We start from the raw sequence: 20,010 nt of genomic DNA, 5'->3' as shown, positions 1-20,010 counted from the left end.
CGCAGCTCCTGCGCGCCTCCAGGAGGAGGTCGCGCCAGCCGCAGTTCCTGCGCGCCTCCAGGAGGAGGTCGCGCCAGCCGCAGTTCCTGCGCGCCTCCAGGAGGAGGTCGCGCCAGCCGCAGTTCCTGCGCGCCTCCAGGAGGAGGTCGCGCCAGCCGCAGTTCCTGCGCGCCTCCAGGAGGAGGTCGCGCCAGCCGCAGTTCCTGCGCGCCTCCAGGAGGAGGTCGCGCCAGCCGCAGTTCCTGCGCGCCTCCAGGAGGAGGTCGCGCCAGCCGCAGTCCCGGCGGATCCCCAGGAGGGGGTCGCGTCAGCCGCAGTCCCGGCGGATCCCCAGGAGGGGGTCGCGTCAGCCGCAGTCCCGGCGGATCCCCAGGAGGGGGTCGCGTCAGCCGCAGTCCCGGCGGATCCCCAGGAGGGGGTCGCGCCCGCCGCAGTCCCGGCGGACCCCCAGGAGGGGGTCGCGCCCGCCGTAGTTCCTGCCGACCTCCAGGAGGGGGTCGCTCCCGCCGTAGTTCCTGCCGACCTCCAGGAGGGGGTCGCTCCCGCCGTAGTTCCTGCCGACCTCCAGGAGGGGGTCGCTCCCGCCGTAGTTCCTGCCGACCTCCAGGAGGGGGTCGCTCCCGCCGTAGTTCCTGCCGACCTCCAGGAGGGGGTCGCTCCCGTCGTAGTTCCTGCCAACCTCCAGGAGGGGGTCGCTCCCGTCGTAGTTCCCGCGGACCCCCAGGAGGGGGTCGCTCCCGTCGTAGTTCCTGCCGACCTCCAGGAGGGGGTCGCTCCCGTCCCGGCTCCGGCCGGCGTTCTAGTTCCTGTCGGCCACGTAGAGGTCGTTCCAGTTCCTGTCGGCCATGTTGAGGTCGTTCCTGTTCCTGTCGGCCATGTTGAGGTCGTTCCTGTTCCTGTCGGCCATGTTGAGGTCGTTCCAGTTCCTGTCGGCCATGTTGAGGTCGTTCCAGTTCCTGTCGGCCATGCTGAGGTCGTTCCAGTTCCTGTCGGCCATGCTGAGGTCGTTCCAGTTCCTGTCGGCCATGCTGAGGTCGTTCCAGTTTCTGTCGGCCATGTTGAGGTCGTTCCAGTTCCTGTCGGCCATGTTGAGGTCGTTCCAGTTCCTGTCGGCCATGTTGAGGTCGTTCCAGTTCCTGTCGGCCATGTTGAGGTCGTTCCAGTTCCTGTCGGCCATGTTGAGGTCGTTCCAGTTCCTGTCGGCCATGTTGAGGTCGTTCCAGTTCCTGTCGGCCATGTTGAGGTCGTTCCAGTTCCTGTTCCTGTCGGCCATGTTGAGGTCGTTCCAGTTCCTGTTCCTGTCGGCCATGTTGAGGTCGTTCCTGTCCCTGTCGACCAAATTGAGGTCGTTCCAGTTCCTGTCCCTGTCGGCCATGTCGAGGTCGTTCCAGTTCCTGTCCCTGTCGGCCATGTCGAGGTCGTTCCAGTTCCTGTTCCTGTCGGCCAAGTTGAGGGCGTTCCCGTAGGCCAAGTTGAGGGCGTTCCCGTAGGCCAAGTTGAGGGCGTTCCCGTAGGCCAAGTTGAGGGCGTTCCCGTAGGCCAAGTTGAGGGCGTTCCCGTAGGCCAAGTAGAGGGCGTTCCCGTAGGCCAAGTAGAGGTCACCCCTGTCTCTGACCCCGTTCCTGCCGACCCTGTAGCGGTCGTTCCAGTCCCCGTTCCTGCCGACCCTGTAGCGGTCGTTCCAGTCCCCGTTCCTGTCGACCCTGTAGCGGTCGTTCCAGTCCCCGTTCCTGTCGACCCTGTAGCGGTCGTTCCAGTCCCCGTTCCTGTCGGCCCTGTAGCGGTCGTTCCAGTCCCCGTCACCCGTGGAGCCGTAGCGCCCGCCGGCCCCCAGGAGGAGGTCGCGCCAGTCGCAGTTCCTGCGCACCTCCAGGGGGAGGTCGCGCCAGTCGCAGTTCCTGCGCACCTCCAGGAGGAGGTCGCGTCAGCCGCAGTTCCTGCGCGCCTCCAGGAGGAGGTCGCGCCAGCCGCAGTTCCTGCGCGCCTCCAGGAGGAGGTCGCGCCAGCCGCAGTTTCCTGCGCGCCTCCAGGAGGAGGTCGCGCCAGCCGCAGCTCCTGCGCGCCTCCAGGAGGAGGTCGCGCCAGCCGCAGCTCCTGCGCGCCTCCAGGAGGAGGTCGCGCCAGCCGCAGCTCCTGCGCGCCTCCAGGAGGAGGTCGCGCCAGCCGCAGTCCCGGCGGATCCCCAGGAGGAGGTCGCGCCAGCCGCAGCTCCTGCGCGCCTCCAGGAGGAGGTCGCGCCAGCCGCAGTTCCTGCGCACCTCCAGGAGGAGGCCGCGCCAGCCGCAGTTCCTGCGCGCCTCCAGGAGGAGGTCGCGCCAGCCGCAGTCCCGGCGGATCCCCAGGAGGAGGTCGCGCCAGCCGCAGTCCCGGCGCGCCTCCAGGAGGAGGTCGCGCCAGCCGCAGTCCCTGCGCGCCCCCAGGAGGAGGTCGCGCCAGCCGCAGTTCCTGCGCGCCTCCAGGAGGAGGTCGCGCCAGCCGCAGTTCCTGCGCGCCTCCAGGAGGAGGTCGCGCCAGCCGCAGTTCCTGCGCGCCTCCAGGAGGAGGTCGCGCCAGCCGCAGTTCCTGCGCGCCTCCAGGAGGAGGTCGCGCCAGCCGCAGTCCCGGCGGATCCCCAGGAGGGGGTCGCGTCAGCCGCAGTCCCGGCGGATCCCCAGGAGGGGGTCGCGTCAGCCGCAGTCCCGGCGGATCCCCAGGAGGGGGTCGCGTCAGCCGCAGTCCCGGCGGATCCCCAGGAGGGGGTCGCGCCCGCCGCAGTCCCGGCGGACCCCCAGGAGGGGGTCGCGCCCGCCGTAGTTCCTGCCGACCTCCAGGAGGGGGTCGCTCCCGCCGTAGTTCCTGCCGACCTCCAGGAGGGGGTCGCTCCCGCCGTAGTTCCTGCCGACCTCCAGGAGGGGGTCGCTCCCGCCGTAGTTCCTGCCGACCTCCAGGAGGGGGTCGCTCCCGCCGTAGTTCCTGCCGACCTCCAGGAGGGGGTCGCTCCCGTCGTAGTTCCTGCCAACCTCCAGGAGGGGGTCGCTCCCGTCGTAGTTCCCGCGGACCCCCAGGAGGGGGTCGCTCCCGTCGTAGTTCCTGCCGACCTCCAGGAGGGGGTCGCTCCCGTCCCGGCTCCGGCCGCACCGGCATCGGTTCCTGGCGGCCCGGTTCCGGCTGCTCCTGCATCGGTTCCTGCCTCTCGTCGCGGTGGGCCAAGGAGGACGCCGCTGGTCCCTGCCTCGTCCTCGTCTCGGCCGCCGGACTGGTGGTCTTGCCCTCGGCGCCTCCTGCTGCCCGGATGGCGCTGCCTCCTGCGGCGACGTCCGCCTCGACTCCTCAGCCCATTGGATCAGCGTCCGCCTGGAGGACGTTGCCATTCGGGGTGGCTCCCGGGGACATCGGTCCAGCCCAAGGGCACTAAGAGTGCCACCCTGGCTCAGCGGCTGCTGAGCAGGGTCTCGCCACGCCGTCACCCTCCGTGACGGAATCTCTGAACTTCATGTCTTCCCTGGTCGCGGACTTTGTTGTGGACTCTTGTTTTGGCCCTCCCCCGGTCCTCCCTCCACCCACCCTGCTCATGTACCTTGAGGGGTAGGGATTCGGTCCCTCCGCCTGGGACCACCCTCCGCCCGCCCTGGTTTGGGGGGGGGGCTTCCGTAGGCGCCGTGGAAGGCGCCATAGGGGGGGGGGTACTGTCATGATCTGTGTTTTTGTTCTTGTCATGATCTGTGTTTTTGTTCTAGCTGATTCCTTGTCTTATTTTGGTTCCAGGTTCCGTTTCCTGTTTTATTTTGGTAGTCCCCCGGTCTCTGTTTTGTGTTCTAGCTTCACTCCCGAGTCATGTCACGTCACAGCTGTTCTTGTTTCACCCGGTCGTTATCCTCACCTGCGCTGCATCAGTAATCACTCACCCGTGTATTTAGTCACCTCCTGTTCCCGTAGTCACTTGCCAGATTGTCGTTTCGAGTCCCATGAGTGTATCCTTGTTTCCTGTGTTCCCTGAATGTTCGTGCTTCTCGTGTTTTGTTCCTGTTCGCATCGTGTATCCTGCCCGACCCCGGATTACCTACTTACCGTGAGTTTTTGCCTGTTCCCTGCCTGTACTCTTGCCGAGCCTTTTTGTGTTGACCTGGACCGCCTGACCGTGTCTTAAGGAATAAATCTTTTGTTAATTATAATATCGTCTCCGTGCTGTGCATGTGGGTCCGCCGCCCGCCCGAGTTCCTGACATAAAGAGGCAGTCAGACATACTGAAACAAGAACCGCTAGAACAGGAGGCAACCAGATAACAGCTATGAGCAAGGTGACCTTACTAGAGGTCATACATTTGTTGTATTGTAGAGGATGACAGATAGCCAGGTATCGGTCATAAGACATGATGGCCAAGTTAGTGAATTCCACACTTCCATACGTGTACACACAGAAAACCTGCACTAAACAAAAGGGAACTGAAACAGTGTGAACGTCAGAGAGAATCTGAAGCAGAAGGAAAGGAAACAGCCCAGAGCTGCCAAACAGCTCATTCACAAACAGGCTGCACAGAAACATGTACATGGGTTCATGTAAACTTCTGTTCAGACAAATAACTACAATGAGCAACATGTTGGCACCAACAATGAAAACATACAAAAATAGAACAATCATGAAATATAGGGACTGGACAAGCCCAGTCTCAAAGTAGGCAGAGAGTGTGAAATGTGAAGATTGTGTAGAGTTGATCATGGTTCTCCTTTTAATTTTGAAGTATTTCAACACTACCAGGAAAGACATTATTTACTAGTGTTAGTAAGTAAGTACAAGTAATTAAATTACTTGTTTTGCAACTAAAAATCTAATCTCAACATTGAAAACAGTATTTATCTTACCAGTCAAAGAACCATAACAGTGTTGTGAGGCAGTGAGGACAATGTGAGATTAAACCTGCCACCGCTTAACTGAACTGATCCTCTGCTCTGGAATCTTTAAAACATCAGTGGACACCCACCACTGATGTCATGTTACTGATTATGATAGATCTCGGAAAAAAGTTGCCAGACTGAACCTTTATTTTTAATATTTCATCCTTGTTTTCCAGAATTTCTGTTTTTATTTATTTGACGGATATTCTCATGTAGTATTTGTGTTCTGTGAGGTTGTAAAGCTACTTAAAGTACCTTGTGATTTAGTTATATTCACATTAATACATTAAACAATGGCAGAGAGCACAGTTTTTACCAACTGAAACAAATTTAATGTGAGCAAAGGTATTGGTAACTCTAGTTTAAAGCAGGCAACGCTAAAAGCTAATGTTTAAAATACGGCATCAAGCATGTGACCTTCTAACATCACTTTTTTTGTTGTTTTTAAATGACTTTTCAAGCATGGCTGTATTTAAATCCTTTCCCCCTTCAGTCTCTTTGGCTGTGAATGCGTGTGCATTACTTTGGGATAATTTCCATCATGTCACTATAATTTGTTTGCTTCTCCCAGTTTCTAGATGTCCACAAACTGTACATGTTATGAAAATGTTATATGTCTTCTCTTTGTGTCTGCAGTGATTCGCAGTCAACTCTTTGCGTACTTAGATTGTTCTTTATCCGAAGGGCACACGTTTGTCTTGCAGCATTAATGCCCCCCGGTCTATGATTCTTGTCTGAGGCATTTAGAGACAATACAGGCAACTACTGTTTTACAGTAAGGTCATACTAAATTTATAGATGTGGGAACATTTGAATTAACTCTTGTAACCGTATAAATCCTGGAGAGTGCAATGCAATAAAATTTTATAGGCACTGATTATTTATTGATTGTTGGTTGTTACATCATTTTGTCTATATACAATTAATGTTTTTGTACACAGTAATTGACAAAAACACTTCATAAAACTACATGTACACTTACATGCTTCAGTGTAATTATTATAGTTATTAATAGAGACAATGCATTTACCTCTTGTTACTCAAACTAAGTAAATGTTTAAATATTGTACATTTCATAATTTGAAGAGACTTTTACTTGTGATGCGTATTTTGCTCATGTTCAGGCCATACATTACAGGGTTGAAGAGCGGCTGGCATGTGAAGAAATATAATGACAAGAATATTCGCAACATATTTGGTACACTGCTCATATTAAATCTGCTCTGTAATACATGAAAGAAAGCACCAAAGAAGAAGTTGAGCAGAGAAGCCAGATGAGGTGTGCAGGTACTGACCGCTTTCTGCCGGGTATGTTTGGATCCAGAAAAACACACGTTGAGAATCCTCATGTAAGTGTAAAAGATAACAGAGCTTGGAATACAGAATGTGACATAAGCAGCAACAAGTTCATAGATGTTATTTACTGTGGTGTCAGAACATGAAAGTTTTATGATTGAGTAGTTATCACAATAAACCTGATTTATGATGCTCCCACACAGCTGTAAAGAGGCAGTCAGACATACTGAAACAAGAACCGCTAGAACAGGAGGCAACCAGATAACAGCTATGAGCAAGGTGACCTTACTAGAGGTCATACACGTGTTGTATTGTAGAGGATGACAGATAGCCAGGTATCGGTCATAAGACATGATGGCCAAGTTAGTGAATTCCACACTTCCATACGTGTACACACAGAAAACCTGCACTAAACAAAAGGGAACAGAAACAGTGTGAACGTCAGAGAGAATCTGAAGCAGAAGGAAAGGAAACAGCCCAGAGCTGCCAAACAGCTCATTCACAAACAGACTGCACAGAAACATGTACATGGGTTCATGTAAACTTCTGTTCAAACAAATAACCACAATGAGCAACATGTTTGCACCAACAATGAAAATATACAAAAAAAAGACAATCATGAAATATAAGGACTGGACAAGCCCAGTGTTAAAGTAGGCAGAGAGTGTAAAATGTGAAGATTGTGTAGAGTTGATCATGATGCTCCTTTTAATTTTGAAGTATTTCAACACTACCAAGAAAGACATTATTAACTAGTTGTACTAAGTAAGTACAAAATCTAATTTAACCATTGAACACAGTATTTATCCTGCCAGTCAAAGAACCATGTTGTAAGGCAGTGAGGAGAATGTGAGGTTAAACCTGCCACCACTTAACTGAACTGATCTTCTGCTCTTGCTTCTATAAAACACCCACCACTGATGTCCATCCATCCATCTTTTAACCATTTATTCCCATGCGGGGTCACGGGGAGTTCTGGAGCCTATCCCAGCTATCTACGAGCAAGAGGCGGGGTACACCCTGGACAGGACGCCAGTCCACCGCAGGGCAACACACAGACAGACAGACAGACAACCATTCACACACAATTTACGGTTCATTACCAATGTTAAATGTTAAATGTAAATGTAAATGTAAATGTAAATGTAAATGTAAATGTAAATGTAAAATGTAAATGTTAAATGTAAATGTTAAATGTTAAATGTTCGCCGAGTGTAAACTGAATATTCATGAATGGGCAAGTAGACTCTACCCCTACCCTCAAACAGCGCTGGTCTCAGATCAGAGACGCAAACTCTATCACCTCAAACAGTGCGCGCAAACCCCGCCCACATCTGATCTGGAAACTTATGTTTTTAGCCTGGACGTAACTTCGGCTAGCTAGTATAGTTAGCCAACTAATTCTCCACCGGCGCCACAGAAATATTCTATTTAAACCTACTTGACTCCTCATTAATGGTGTTTACGACAGAACGGCAGTTTGAAGCGGAGCCTCAGCCCGCACACCTGCCGTTACAGCCCGTTCAATCTCCCCCAACGGGAGGGAGTCGGAGCTGGCGGCCATGATGGCTTCGACTTCAGGCTTCTCTCCAGTATTTTCGTGCACCGATCCAGAGTCAGATGTGGGCGGAGCTATGCGTACTGTTTGACGTGTTTGAGTCCGCGTCACTGATCTAGGATAATAGGGGGTGGAGTCTACTTAAATATTCAGTTCGATCATTTAACATTTACATTTAACATTTAACATTTAACTAAATGTGAGAAAACATGTTGTGTCATTTAGTTAAATGTGAGAAAACTAGTTATAGGTGCTCCTTTTACATTTGGCACCCCATACAGAAAAGGCACCTGGTAGCTCTAGTTTAAAGTAGGCAAACTTAAACCTAATTTTTAAATTACTGCATCAAGTATGTTACCTTCTAACATCACTTTTTTAATTGCTTTTACAATAACTTTTCAATCATGGTTACATTGACAGTAAAACTTTTTTTCCCGTCTCTTTAGCTGTAAATGTGTGTCGTTCCGAGGGCCCGTGGGCAGTATGGCCTCTTCAGCACAGAACCACCCCTCCCCCACTCCCAGGCTTGCAGTGTTATTACCGTAAGTGCTAGATGAAAGCGGACAGGCTGAATCCACCTCCTCTCAGCCTGGCCCCGCCCCCTGAACCTTCCCCGCAACGGTACAGGTTTTTACCTTACTTTTTAAATATAGTTGCTACATCACCAATCTCTTTTCTGAAACAGTTGCTGGGTGTCTTCTCTGCTGCAGCAGATATATACATCCATTCATTTTCTACCACTTGTTCCCATTCGGGGTCGCAGGGGGGTTGGAGCCTATCCCGGCTAGCTGAGGGCGAGAGATGGGGTACACCCTGAACAGGTCACCAGTCCATTGCAGGGCCACAGAGACAACCAACCATTCACACACACTCACACCTAAGGGCAATGTAGAGAAGCCAATTAACCTAAACGCATGCCTTTGGACCAACATTTGGATTAAATGTTGTAACCAAATAAATCCTGGAGACTGCAATGAAATAAAATTGTATTATAGTGTGCGTGTGCATTACTTTGGGATAATTTCCATCGTGTCACTATAATTCGTTTGCTTTTCCCGGTTTCTAGATGTCCACAAACTGTACATGTTATGAAAATGTTATATGTCTTTGTCAGAGCTCCAGTTTCACTTCCTGTTTTAGTTTAGTAGTTTCCGGTTTGTCACATCACTCTGCTTACGCTAACCTTACTTCCGTTTTTTATTCACGCACCTGTACCCAATTCATCATTACTCCCCAGGACATTTAAGCACCACCTGTCACTGTTGTCATTCGCCAGATCGTTGATTGTCTGTTCTCACATTCCAGCATTCTCTAACTCGGCTTGTTCTGTTATTGACCCAGTTCCGTACCTCTGACCATCGTTCTCGCCTGATCCTGACCGGCATTGTAAGTCTTCACTCCGTTTCCGAACCCTGCTTGTTTTTTGGACCTGTCTAAGCCTGCCGATTTGAGTTCTGAGATCTGAGCCCTTTCCTACTGTATACTGACCCTCGCCTGTTACCGGACCCGAGTAAGCTTATCCCTAGTGTGCTGCAAGACTGTATCTATCTGTGTATGACCCGGACCGTTTGTGACCTGGATTGTGGAATTAAAGATCATTCTAATCACACCCTTTGCCTACCGTTTTATCGCTGTGCATGTGGGACCGATCTTTGCCAAAACCTGACAGTCTTCTCTTTGTGTCTGCGGTGATTCGCAGTCAACTCTTTGCGTACTTAGATTGTTCTTTATCCGAAGGGCACACGTTTGTCTTACAGTATTAACGCCCCCCCGTCTATGATTCTTGTCTGAGGCATTCAGAGACAATACAGGCAACTACTGTTTTACAGTAAGGTCATACTAAATTTATAGATGTGGGAACATTTGAATTAACTCTTGTAACCGTATAAATCCTGAAGAGTGCAATGCAATAAAATTTTATAGGCACTGATTATTTATTGATTGTTGGTTGTTACATCATTTTGTCTACATACAATTAATGTTTTTGTACACAGTAATTGACAAATGCACTTCATAAAACTACAGGTACATTTACATGCTTCAGTATAATTATTAAAGGTTTTATTAGAAAAAATGTGTTTAACTCTTGTTAAGTGTTCTCGAGCTAAGTAAATGTTTAGATATTGTACATTTCATAATTTGAAGAGACTTTTACTTGTGATGCGTATTTTGCTCATGTTCAGGCCATACATTACAGGGTTGAAGAGCGGCTGGCATATAAAGAAGTATAATGACAAGAATATTCGCAAAATATTCGGTACACTGCTCATATCAAATCTGCTCTGTAATACATTAATGAAAGAACTGAAAAAGAAAGTGAGCAGAGAAGCCAGATGAGGTGTGCAGGTACTGACCGCTTTCTGCCGGGTCTGTTTGGATCCAGAAAAACACACGTTGAGAATCCTCATGTAAGTGTAAAGGATAATGGAGCTTGGAATACAGAATGTGAGAGAAGCAGCAACAAGTTCATAGATGTTATTTACTGTGGTGTCAGAACATGAAAGTTTTATGATTGAGTAGTTATCACAATAAACCTGATTTATGATGCTCCCACACAGCTGTAAAGAGGCAGTCAGACATACTGAAACAAGAACCGCTAGAACAGGAGGCAACCAGATAACAGCTATGAGCAAGGTGACCTTACTAGAGGTCATACATGTGTTGTATTGTAGAGGATGACAGATAGCCAGGTATCGGTCATAAGACATGATGGCCAAGTTAGTGAATTCCACACTTCCATACGTGTATAAACAGAAAACCTGCACTAAACAAAAGGGAACTGAAACAGTGTGAACGTCAGAGAGAATCTGAAGCAGAAGGAAAGGAAACAGCCCAGAGCTGCCAAACAGCTCATTCACAAACAGGCTGCACAGAAACATGTACATGGGTTCATGTAAACTTCTGTTCAGACAAATAACTACAATGAGCAACATGTTGGCACCAACAATGAAAACATACAAAAATAGAACAATCATGAAATATAGGGACTGGACAAGCCCAGTCTCAAAGTAGGCAGAGAGTGTGAAATGTGAAGATTGTGTAGAGTTGATCATGGTCCTCCTTTTAATTTTGAAGTATTTCAACACTACCAGGAAAAACATTATTTACTAGTGTTAGTAAGTAAATACAAGTAATTAAATTACTTGTTTTGCAACTACAAATCTAATCTCAACGTTGAAAACAGTATTTATCCTACCAGTCAAAGAACCATAACAGTGTTGTGAGGCAGTGAGGACAATGTGAGATTAAACCTGCCACCGCTTAACTGAACTGATCCTCTGCTCTGGAATCTTTAAAACATCAGTGGACGCCCACCACTGATGTCATGTTACTGATTATGATAGATCTCGGAAAAAAGTTGCCAGACTGAACTTTTTTTTTCAATATTTCATCCTTGTTTCTCTGAGTTTCTGTTTTTATTTATTTGACAGATATTCTCATGTAGTATTTGTGTTCTGTGAGGTTGTAAAGCTACTTTATAAAGTACCTTGAGATTTTGTTATATTAACATTAATACATTAAACAATGGCAGAGAGCACAGTTTTTACCATCTGAAACATATTTAAAGTTACCAAAGGTATTGGTAACTCTAGTTTAAAGCAGGCAACGCTAAAAGCTAATGTTTAAAATACGGCATCAAGCATGTGACCTTCTAACATCACTTTTTTGGTTGCTTTTTAAATAACCTTTCAAGTATGGCTGTATTGAATTCTTTTCCCTGTTTAGTCTCTTTGGCTGTGAATGTGTGTGCATTACTTTGTTCTTCCAGCTTCTAGATGTCCACAAACTGTACAGTCAACTCTTAGCGTATTTAAAATGTTCTTTTTGCGAAGGGCACACGTTTGTCTTACAGCATTAACGCCCCCCGTCTATGATTCTTGTCTGAGACATTCAGAGACAATACAGGCAACTACTGTTTTACAGTAAGGTCATACTAAATTTATAGATGTGGGAACATTTGAATTAACTCTTGTAACCGTATAAATCCTGGAGAGTGCAATGCAATAAAACTTTATAGGCACTGATTATTTATTGATTGTTGGTTGTTACATCATTTTGTCTACATAAAATTAATGTTTTGTACACAGTAATTGACAAAAACACTTCATAAAACTACATGTACACTTACATGCTTCAGTGTAATTATTATAGTTATTAATAGAGACAATGCATTTACCTCTTGTTACTCAAACTAAGTAAATGTTTAAATATTGTACATTTCATAATTTGAAGAGACTTTTACTTGTGATGCGTATTTTGCTCATGTTCAGGCCATACATTACAGGGTTGAAGAGCGGCTGGCATGTGAAGAAATATAATGACAAGAATATTCGCAACATATTCGGTACACTGCTCATATTAAATCTGCTCTGTAATACATGAAAAAAATAACTAAAAAAGAAGTTGAGCAGAGAAGCCAGATGAGGTGTGCAGGTACTGACCGCTTTCTGCCGGGTCTGTTTGGATCCAGAAAAACACACGTTGAGAATCCTCATGTAAGTGTAAAAGATAACAGAGCTTGGAATACAGAATGTGACATAAGCAGCAACAAGTTCATAGATGTTATTTACTGTGGTGTCAGAACATGAAAGTTTTATGATTGAGTAGTTATCACAATAAACCTGATTTATGATGCTCCCACACAGCTGTAAAGAGGCAGTCAGACATACTGAAACAAGAACCGCTAGAACAGGAGGCAACCAGATAACAGCTATGAGCAAGGTGACCTTACTAGAGGTCATACACGTGTTGTATTGTAGAGGATGACAGATAGCCAGGTATCGGTCATAAGACATGATGGCCAAGTTAGTGAATTCCACACTTCCATACGTGTACAAACAGAAAACCTGCACTAAACAAAAGGGAACAGAAACAGTGTGAACGTCAGAGAGAATCTGAAGCAGAAGGAAAGGAAACAGCCCAGAGCTGCCAAACAGCTCATTCACAAAGAGGCTGCACAGAAACATGTACATGGGTTCATGTAAACTTCTGTTCATACAAATAACCACAATGAGCAACATGTTGGCACCCACAATGAAAACATACAAAAAAACAACAATCATGAAATATAAGGACTGGACAAGCCCAGTGTTAAAGTAGGCAGAGAGTGTGAAATGTGAAGATCGTGTAGAGTTGATCATGGTCCTCCTTTTAATTTTGAAGTATTTCAACACTACCAGGAAAGACATTATTTACTAGTGTTAGTAAGTAAGTACAAGTAATTAAATTACTTGTTTGCAACTACAAATCTAATCTAAACATTAAACACAGTATTTATCCTACCAGTCAAAGAACCATAAAGGTGTTGATTCTGACAAAAACACTTTTAGTTTGAAACACTAAACTGTGCAAATACTAAAAGTTTACCTTTACATATATTTTTATGTTATGACATATTTACATATATCATATCCTAAAGTGAATTAAGAATCTATAACAAACACTTCTATTAAGTCATCACAGTGTTTATATACAGAACCTTAGTCCCAACTGAACTTAAACTCTGCTTCGCCCACAGCATCAACGTCATTATAGAAAACACATCATTATAGCCTGTCTTTGTGGGGAAAAAGGACGGCTCATTGCGGCCCTGCATCGACTACCGGGGCCTCAATGATATCACCATTAGGGATTCATATCCTCTTCTGTTGCTGTCCTCTGCCTTTGAGCTGTTGGCAGGGGCCACCCACTTCACCAAGCTGGATCTCCGCAATGCGTACCACCTGGTACGCATCCGAGAGGGGGACAAATGGAAGACGGCCTTCAACACCCCGAACGGACACTATGAATACCTGGTCATGCCCTTCGGCCTCACCAACGCGCCAGCCATCTTCCAGGCGTTCGTAAATGAGGTATTGGGTTCGATGATCAACGACTTTGTCTTTGTTTATCTCAACGACATCCTGATCTTTTCTCGCTCCGAGGAGGAGCATATAGCACACGTCCGCCTAGTACTTAAGAAGCTGTTGGAGCACCGTCTGTTCGTGAAGGCGGAGAAGTGCGACTTTCATGCCGACCGAGTTTCGTTTTTAGGGTTTCTTGTTTCTAGGGATAAGATCGAGATGGATCCGGCCAAGACCCAAGCGGTCCAGGAGTGGCCGGTTCCGCAGAGTCGCAGAGAGGTGCAACGCTTCTTAGGATTCGCTAATTTTTACCGCAAGTTTATTAGAAGGTTCAGTAGGATTGCGGCCCCGTTACATGCACTAACCTCTTGTAAGACTGCATTCCAGTGGACGGCGGAAGCAGAGGAGGCGTTTCAACGCTTGAAACGCAGCTTCACCACAGCACCGGTGCTGCGGATGCCCGACCCACAACGACAGTTCATAGTGGAGGTTGACGCGTCCAACTCGGAAGTGGGGGCAGTGCTGTCCCAGAGGGATCCGACTGACAGTAGGATTCACCCATGCGCATTCATGTTTCGGAAATTGTCCACAGCTGAACGCAACTATGACATTGGAGACAGAGAGCTACTTGCGGTCAAGGTGGCTCTAGAAGAGTGGAGACACTGGTTGGAGGGGGCCGACCAACCCTTCTTAGTATACACGGACCATAAGAACCACGAATACCTTAGGACAGCCAAAAGGCTGAACTCACGTCAGGCCCGGTGGGCTCTGTTTTTTAGTCGTTTCAATTTTCACCTGTCATACCGCCCCGGATCCAAGAATGTAAAACCAGATGTCTTATCTCGCCTGCACGACGCGCAGCAGGAACCGGCGGAACCCGAGCCCATCCTACCAGCTGGATGCCTGGTGGGAGCAGTTGCCTGGCCAGTGGAGCAACGAGTACGGGAGGCCACACGAGACCTTCCAGCCCCACGCGGCGTTCCGCCCAATCGTCTGTTCGTGCCACCAGACCTCCGAGGGGAGGTGATCCAGTGGGCCCACGCGTCACTGGTGAGTGGGCATCCGGGGGCACCACGCACCACGTTTAGGCTGGGAGAACGGTTCTGGTGGCCGACCATGAAAAGAGACGTACAGGAATACGTTGCGGCCTGTCCCACGTGTGCCATGGGCAAGGCTTCCCACCAGCGACCGGCGGGTCTGCTCCAACCCCTGCCGGTACCACATCGTCCATGGTCACACGTGGCACTTGACTTTGTGACCGGTCTACCACCCTCCCAGGGGAGGACGGTAGTCATGACGGTGGTAGACCGATTCTCCAAGCTAGCCCATTTTATTCCACTACCCAAGTTGCCATCGGCCAAAGCTACAGCCCAGGCTATGTTGGAACACGTCTTCCGGCTCCATGGTTTTCCTACCGACATCGTGTCGGACCGAGGGCCCCAATTCGTCTCGCGATTCTGGCGGGAGTTTTGTAACCTCATCGGGGCAGAGGTTAGCTTGTCATCGGGGTACCACCCCGAGTCCAATGGCCAGGCCGAACGGGCCAACCAGCAGCTGGAGGTGGGACTGCGGCTCCTCGCCTCCAGGAACCCGGGTTCTTGGGCCAGCAAGTTAGTATGGGTAGAGTTCGCCCATAACACTCTGCCTTGTGCCTCGACCGGACTAACCCCTTTTCAGTGCGCTTATGGATTCCAGCCACCGTTGTTTCCCGCTCTGGAGGAAGAGGTCCACGTTCCGTCAGCACACGCATTGGTCCGGCGCTGCCGCCTCACGTGGTTGCGGGCACGGCGAACCATGCTGCAGGCACAGGATCGATACAAGAGGGCGGCGGACCGTAAGCGGACACCGGGTCCGATGTACAAGGTGGGTGACCAGGTCTGGTTGTCCACCAGGGACCTCCGACTACAGGCACAATCTCGCAAACTAACACCGAAATTCATTGGCCCTTATACTATTTCTCGTGTCATTAACCCCGTGTCTGTGAGGCTCTCATTGCCCAGGACTATGAAAATCCATTCGACTTTCCACATCAGCCGTCTCAAGCCTTTCCGGTCATGTCCCATGATCCCTCATCACCAGCCGCCTCCTCCGCCACGGATCATAGACGGAGGTCCTGGGGCGTTGGCACCGTGGAAGACGCCATGGGGGGGGGGGGTACTGTCACAGTTCACGTTATTTCCTGTTTTATTTTGTAGTACTTCCTGTTTCTCGGTTCGGTTCTCAGTTCATTCAGCACACCTGTTAACAGTTAATTGTCAACACCAGTATATAGCCTCCACCTCTCACAGACTCCAGTTACCAGATTGTTTAGTTTCATACTTCTTTTCAGCACTTAGTATCTTGTCTCCCGTGTTTTGATCCTGACTTCCTTGACTACCGTATTCTGCCTGAACCTTGTTTACTACCTTTGCCTGGAGAAGAACCTTGCTTGAACAACTGACCATGAGTTTGCTTTGCCCTTGTCTGTACCGTCACCGAGATCCTCTGTGTACCGAACCCTGCATGTCTACTGGACCTGAGATTGCCTGCTCCCTTCTGTGCATCAATACCGAGCTCTCTGTATGACCTGGACCGTCTGACTCTGCTTATAGAAATAAAGCCTGTATTTATCCTCAACCTGCCTTTGTGCTGTGCATGTGGGTCCGACGCCTGCCCAAGTCTGACAAAACACAGCCATACATGTAAACACACTGGCCTACTGTCTCAGTACCTAATTTTTGAGGCTATGCAGGCAAGATTTTAGTAGTTTACGAAAATAATCGGGTTCAACAGTTTAAGTTAATTTAACCAAACTACAATAACTACAGGTATAGGTAAAACATTTGTGTTTTAATGCCAATGCATCTCAAATTATACTACATAAATCCTTAAACTGTTACATTTAGCTTAAATCTTGAAAACAACTTATGCTCTGCATCCACTGCTCCATCAGATACTATAGAAAAAAAAATATATAAAAGTAAATATAAAAGTATATAAAAAAGACTATATAAAAGTCAAAATTTCTGACTCAGAAACAGTGTCACATTTACAAAATGAAACTGTGCGTAACAGTAGCTTAATCCCTGGGTAGCTAGCTAACATTGCTGCGTATCACTTAATAACTTTTCCGTGATAAAATATGGCACAAGTTTTGGCAAGTAACTGAATGCAAACAATGGGCCTGTCAAACAAACAAACAAACAAACTTTTCTTCTTCTTCTTGGCTTTTAATGCCGATTTGCAGACTTTACTTGTGCATTACCACCACCTACTGTATTATAAAACTACCCTATTTCTTATAGGGTAGTAAACTCTTCCTACATTATAGAAAGCGAGACGTCAGAAGTTTTTCACTACTTACATGCCACTTTTCAGTCTTTAGTCTTGTGTCGCTACTGAGGGGTGCCAGACTATACACCCGTCTCCCTCTAAGTGACAGCTGCTTTAAGGAAATGGTTGTTGGGTCAACCTGGAACTTTTATTTAGCTCAAACAATTTCTTACCAAGAGTAATATTATCTGCTGGGATATCTGCTGAGTCAGTGTAAAAGGTTGAAGAATAGTAGCATGTATAAGCGTGATGGGTTAAGTGAATCTAAGGGTGATGCTTACCCTTTTTAAACATCTGATTCATGGAAGAATGAACAGCTGTTATGAAGGACCTATGTATGGTCTGGGAGAAAGGAAAAGAAGCATGGCCCGTATACTCCACTTACTAAGATAAGAGGTATTCATATTTTTAACCAGCATGCAGTCATTTGGTTAATGAAATTTGGATTTAATAGAGCAAAAGCTAACCTTTGTGGGGAAAATAGGAGTATAAACACACCCCCAGAGCTTGCGCTCACCTGTACCACAAGGACAGCAGTATCCTCTCATGACTCCCTTTAATGAAGACTGTGTAATCTGCCTATTAGTGAGCCTTCCTAGAGACTCCAGAGTGTCCAAGTGTCCACAAAGACCTCTGGGGTCTGGCCTGATGGTTTAGAGGTTGAGAAGAAACAAAAGCAGCTCCACAGGGGCTCATTAACATCAAACAATACAGTAAACATGATGAAATCCAACGTCAGGATCCCCACTGCAACTCTATGTCCACCTTACATCACACTGCACTGAGCAATTTTAAATGTTCTAACAATAAATTGATCTGCCTAGGAAAATAAAGTAATAAAAATAAAGTAGAGCACTCTGTTAGAACCAGATTGGGTTAGGAAGATGAGGCATACTGCCACTACATTCAGATTCTATCTGATTCTAGAAGTCCCCCACTATTTTTGAAAAGAGTTGAAGCAACATGTGCCCAAAGTGCTTGTGTTTTATCACAAAACTTTGAGATACCACTAGTATTTAACAGCAGTAGGATTTCACAGTATTAGAAAGACAGGTGCTTTATTAACATGGAAATCTATCACCTCTGATACTTCCAGTATTTATAAAGTCGTTTAAATTATAAAAGCAATTTCTAATTGCAATACTTACAATTATACACAGTGCACTCACTCAGCTTCTAGTTCAGATTTGTATACAGTACATATAAAGGAAGAACTGCTTTTCTGTGTTTTTCAGGTTTGTGGGGCATTTACTTTTTAGCTAAGACAGAATTAGAGTGAATCTCTTATTTTTTGGACAGTAGAGGAATCCGGGTCTGAACTTACCGATCAGAGGCTGATGCAGCTATGGCGGCCAATGCTGGAGCTGCCAGTCACACATGGGTAGTACGTGATGCCATATGTGCAGCAATCTAAATTAGTAACAGAAGTCAGTTACTTACAAAACCAAACACAGAATGGACACATGGACGTGTTTAATAAACCGCTTTAGTGTTTTATTAAGTTACTGATTCGTAGATATAAACATAACTTGAATTCACTTCAAAGATTTTCCAGTACGAATGAAGGAATACTGGATTTTTCTGGTGTTCGAAACAATCAGCGGAAACGTGAAACTACTGCACTGTCAACAAACACATGAAGCCCCTCGGCGATTAGGATGAAATATAGCTGCCACTCAGAAGCCCCCGAATATAACTTAAATGCATAAGTTTAAAGTTTGAAAGCATTGGCTGAAGGTCTAGTGCATCATAGTACGTGTTTCTTAGTTAACCTATTTTCATGTCAAACTGAGAAACATGTTTAATGCATCTCTGTCTTTATTTCTCTTTACACACTCGCCGTAGACACGTACTAAAATGAACGAAAGCTTGGTATATTGTACATAATTTATACAATATAATTTATAATCAAAACGTACTATAAGTCTTAGCATCTTAGCATACCAAAAGTAACACTAACTGCACAAAGGATTAACAGAGAGCTTCAGCTAGCATAGGGACTATGCTTATCAGTTAGAAATATAACTATGGGTTTTACTCATTTCTCAAACAAATATTTTAACTTAGCGGAATTATTTTGTATTTACCGGCAATATCGTTTCCATTTAGAAAGATTCTCGATCTCAAACTCAAACTGTTTTCTAACAAATAAAGCCGGTGGGACATTCAGGAAGCCTGGGAGAGGGGAGAGTTACCCGTAAATGTAAAACATAAAGTGTAAATACGGTGAACCTTATAATCAAACTTCAGAAATATATTTACATTAAAAATTGACATGGACAAAATGCTATTGTTATTATAGTCGAGATTTGTTAACATGACACAATGCAGAAGTTGAGCCCCTCTAACCGTTTTTCAATAGATCAGGCTCAATATTAATGTTTTAAAGCGGCATATCATTTATACACGGTTATGTTGTGATTTACCACAGGACAGCTGTTGTGAACGCACCTAAACTCCCGCCACTGGTAGGACGTGCCCATTTTCCGGAGTCGACGTCAGTGTTTGACAAATAGACCGTAGATGACTTTATATTAGTTTGAACGGTATTTTTTCAATAATTTTATCATTTAAGCACATCATTAATGTCCACACAGTGGTCCACACTGTGTAAGGCTGTTTGGAGACCAGTAGTACATTCTGTAATTGTTTTTTAAGGTTACTGCACAGGTTTACATAATACTCAACAAACCATGCTAATCAGTGTAATATTCAATCATACACAAGCTATTCTACACAGTAACAAGGAGGCGTTAACACTCAGACCGTCATCCAGGTATCATATTGTTTCTGGAGCAGGTCTGATCCTGAAATGAAATATGTGCAAACCAGTTTTTATTTAAATATTGTTACATTATTATAAACAGAATGAAACGGTATCCTGCAGTATAAAAATGAAAAAGTGCAAAATGGGTTTTAAAACAAATACATATATGAACTGCATTTACTCATGATGATCACAACTAAACTGTTATAATGTGGAGACCACAACTGTTTTATGCAAATGTTCAGTGATCATACACAGTTTGAAAATGAATAGGTATAAGTAGTAAGTAAGTAAGTAAGTATAAGTTTTTCAGACTCAAGATCCAATTTACAATACATTTGTCAATTGGCAATTCAATATGCA

General features: G+C 46.5%; 4 protein-coding genes across 6 annotated transcripts in view; all 4 read right to left on the bottom strand.

Moving 5' to 3' along the window:
- LOC114867578 (olfactory receptor 1D2-like) overlaps positions 1-19,083 on the bottom strand; it is a 53,466-nt gene extending 34,383 nt beyond the window's left edge. For 2 of the 3 annotated variants that reach the window (XM_029170384.3, XM_055514203.1), the window contains exons 1-2: positions 18,968-19,083; positions 18,205-18,290 (exon numbers count right to left, since the gene is read on the bottom strand). The gene's annotated coding sequence lies outside the window, so the exon portion shown is untranslated. The remainder of the gene's footprint in view (positions 1-18,204; positions 18,291-18,967) is intronic. The other variant, XM_029170385.3, reaches the window with a different exon arrangement.
- On the bottom strand, positions 5,742-9,261 carry LOC114867583 (olfactory receptor 52D1-like). Its single transcript, XM_055514202.1, has one exon. The coding sequence runs from the start codon at positions 6,911-6,913 to the stop codon at positions 5,945-5,947; it is 969 nt and encodes a 322-aa protein (XP_055370177.1). The 5' UTR covers positions 6,914-9,261; the 3' UTR covers positions 5,742-5,944.
- Positions 9,562-10,826, bottom strand: LOC114868322 (olfactory receptor 142-like). The gene has a single exon (XM_029171787.3). It carries the CDS (start codon positions 10,824-10,826, stop codon positions 9,858-9,860), a length of 969 nt encoding a protein of 322 aa, XP_029027620.1. The 3' UTR covers positions 9,562-9,857.
- LOC114867582 (olfactory receptor 11A1-like) lies at positions 11,932-13,237 on the bottom strand. The gene has a single exon (XM_029170389.3). The coding sequence runs from the start codon at positions 12,912-12,914 to the stop codon at positions 11,946-11,948; it is 969 nt and encodes a 322-aa protein (XP_029026222.2). The 5' UTR covers positions 12,915-13,237; the 3' UTR covers positions 11,932-11,945.
- Positions 19,084-20,010: the final 927 nt, after the last annotated feature.

This window comes from Betta splendens, chromosome 13, assembly GCF_900634795.4.
Source record: "Betta splendens chromosome 13, fBetSpl5.4, whole genome shotgun sequence".
Lineage (NCBI taxonomy): Eukaryota > Metazoa > Chordata > Actinopteri > Anabantiformes > Osphronemidae > Betta > Betta splendens.
The sequence above is the reverse complement of the archived record's forward strand: the minus strand, read 5'-3'. Positions and strand labels throughout refer to the sequence as shown.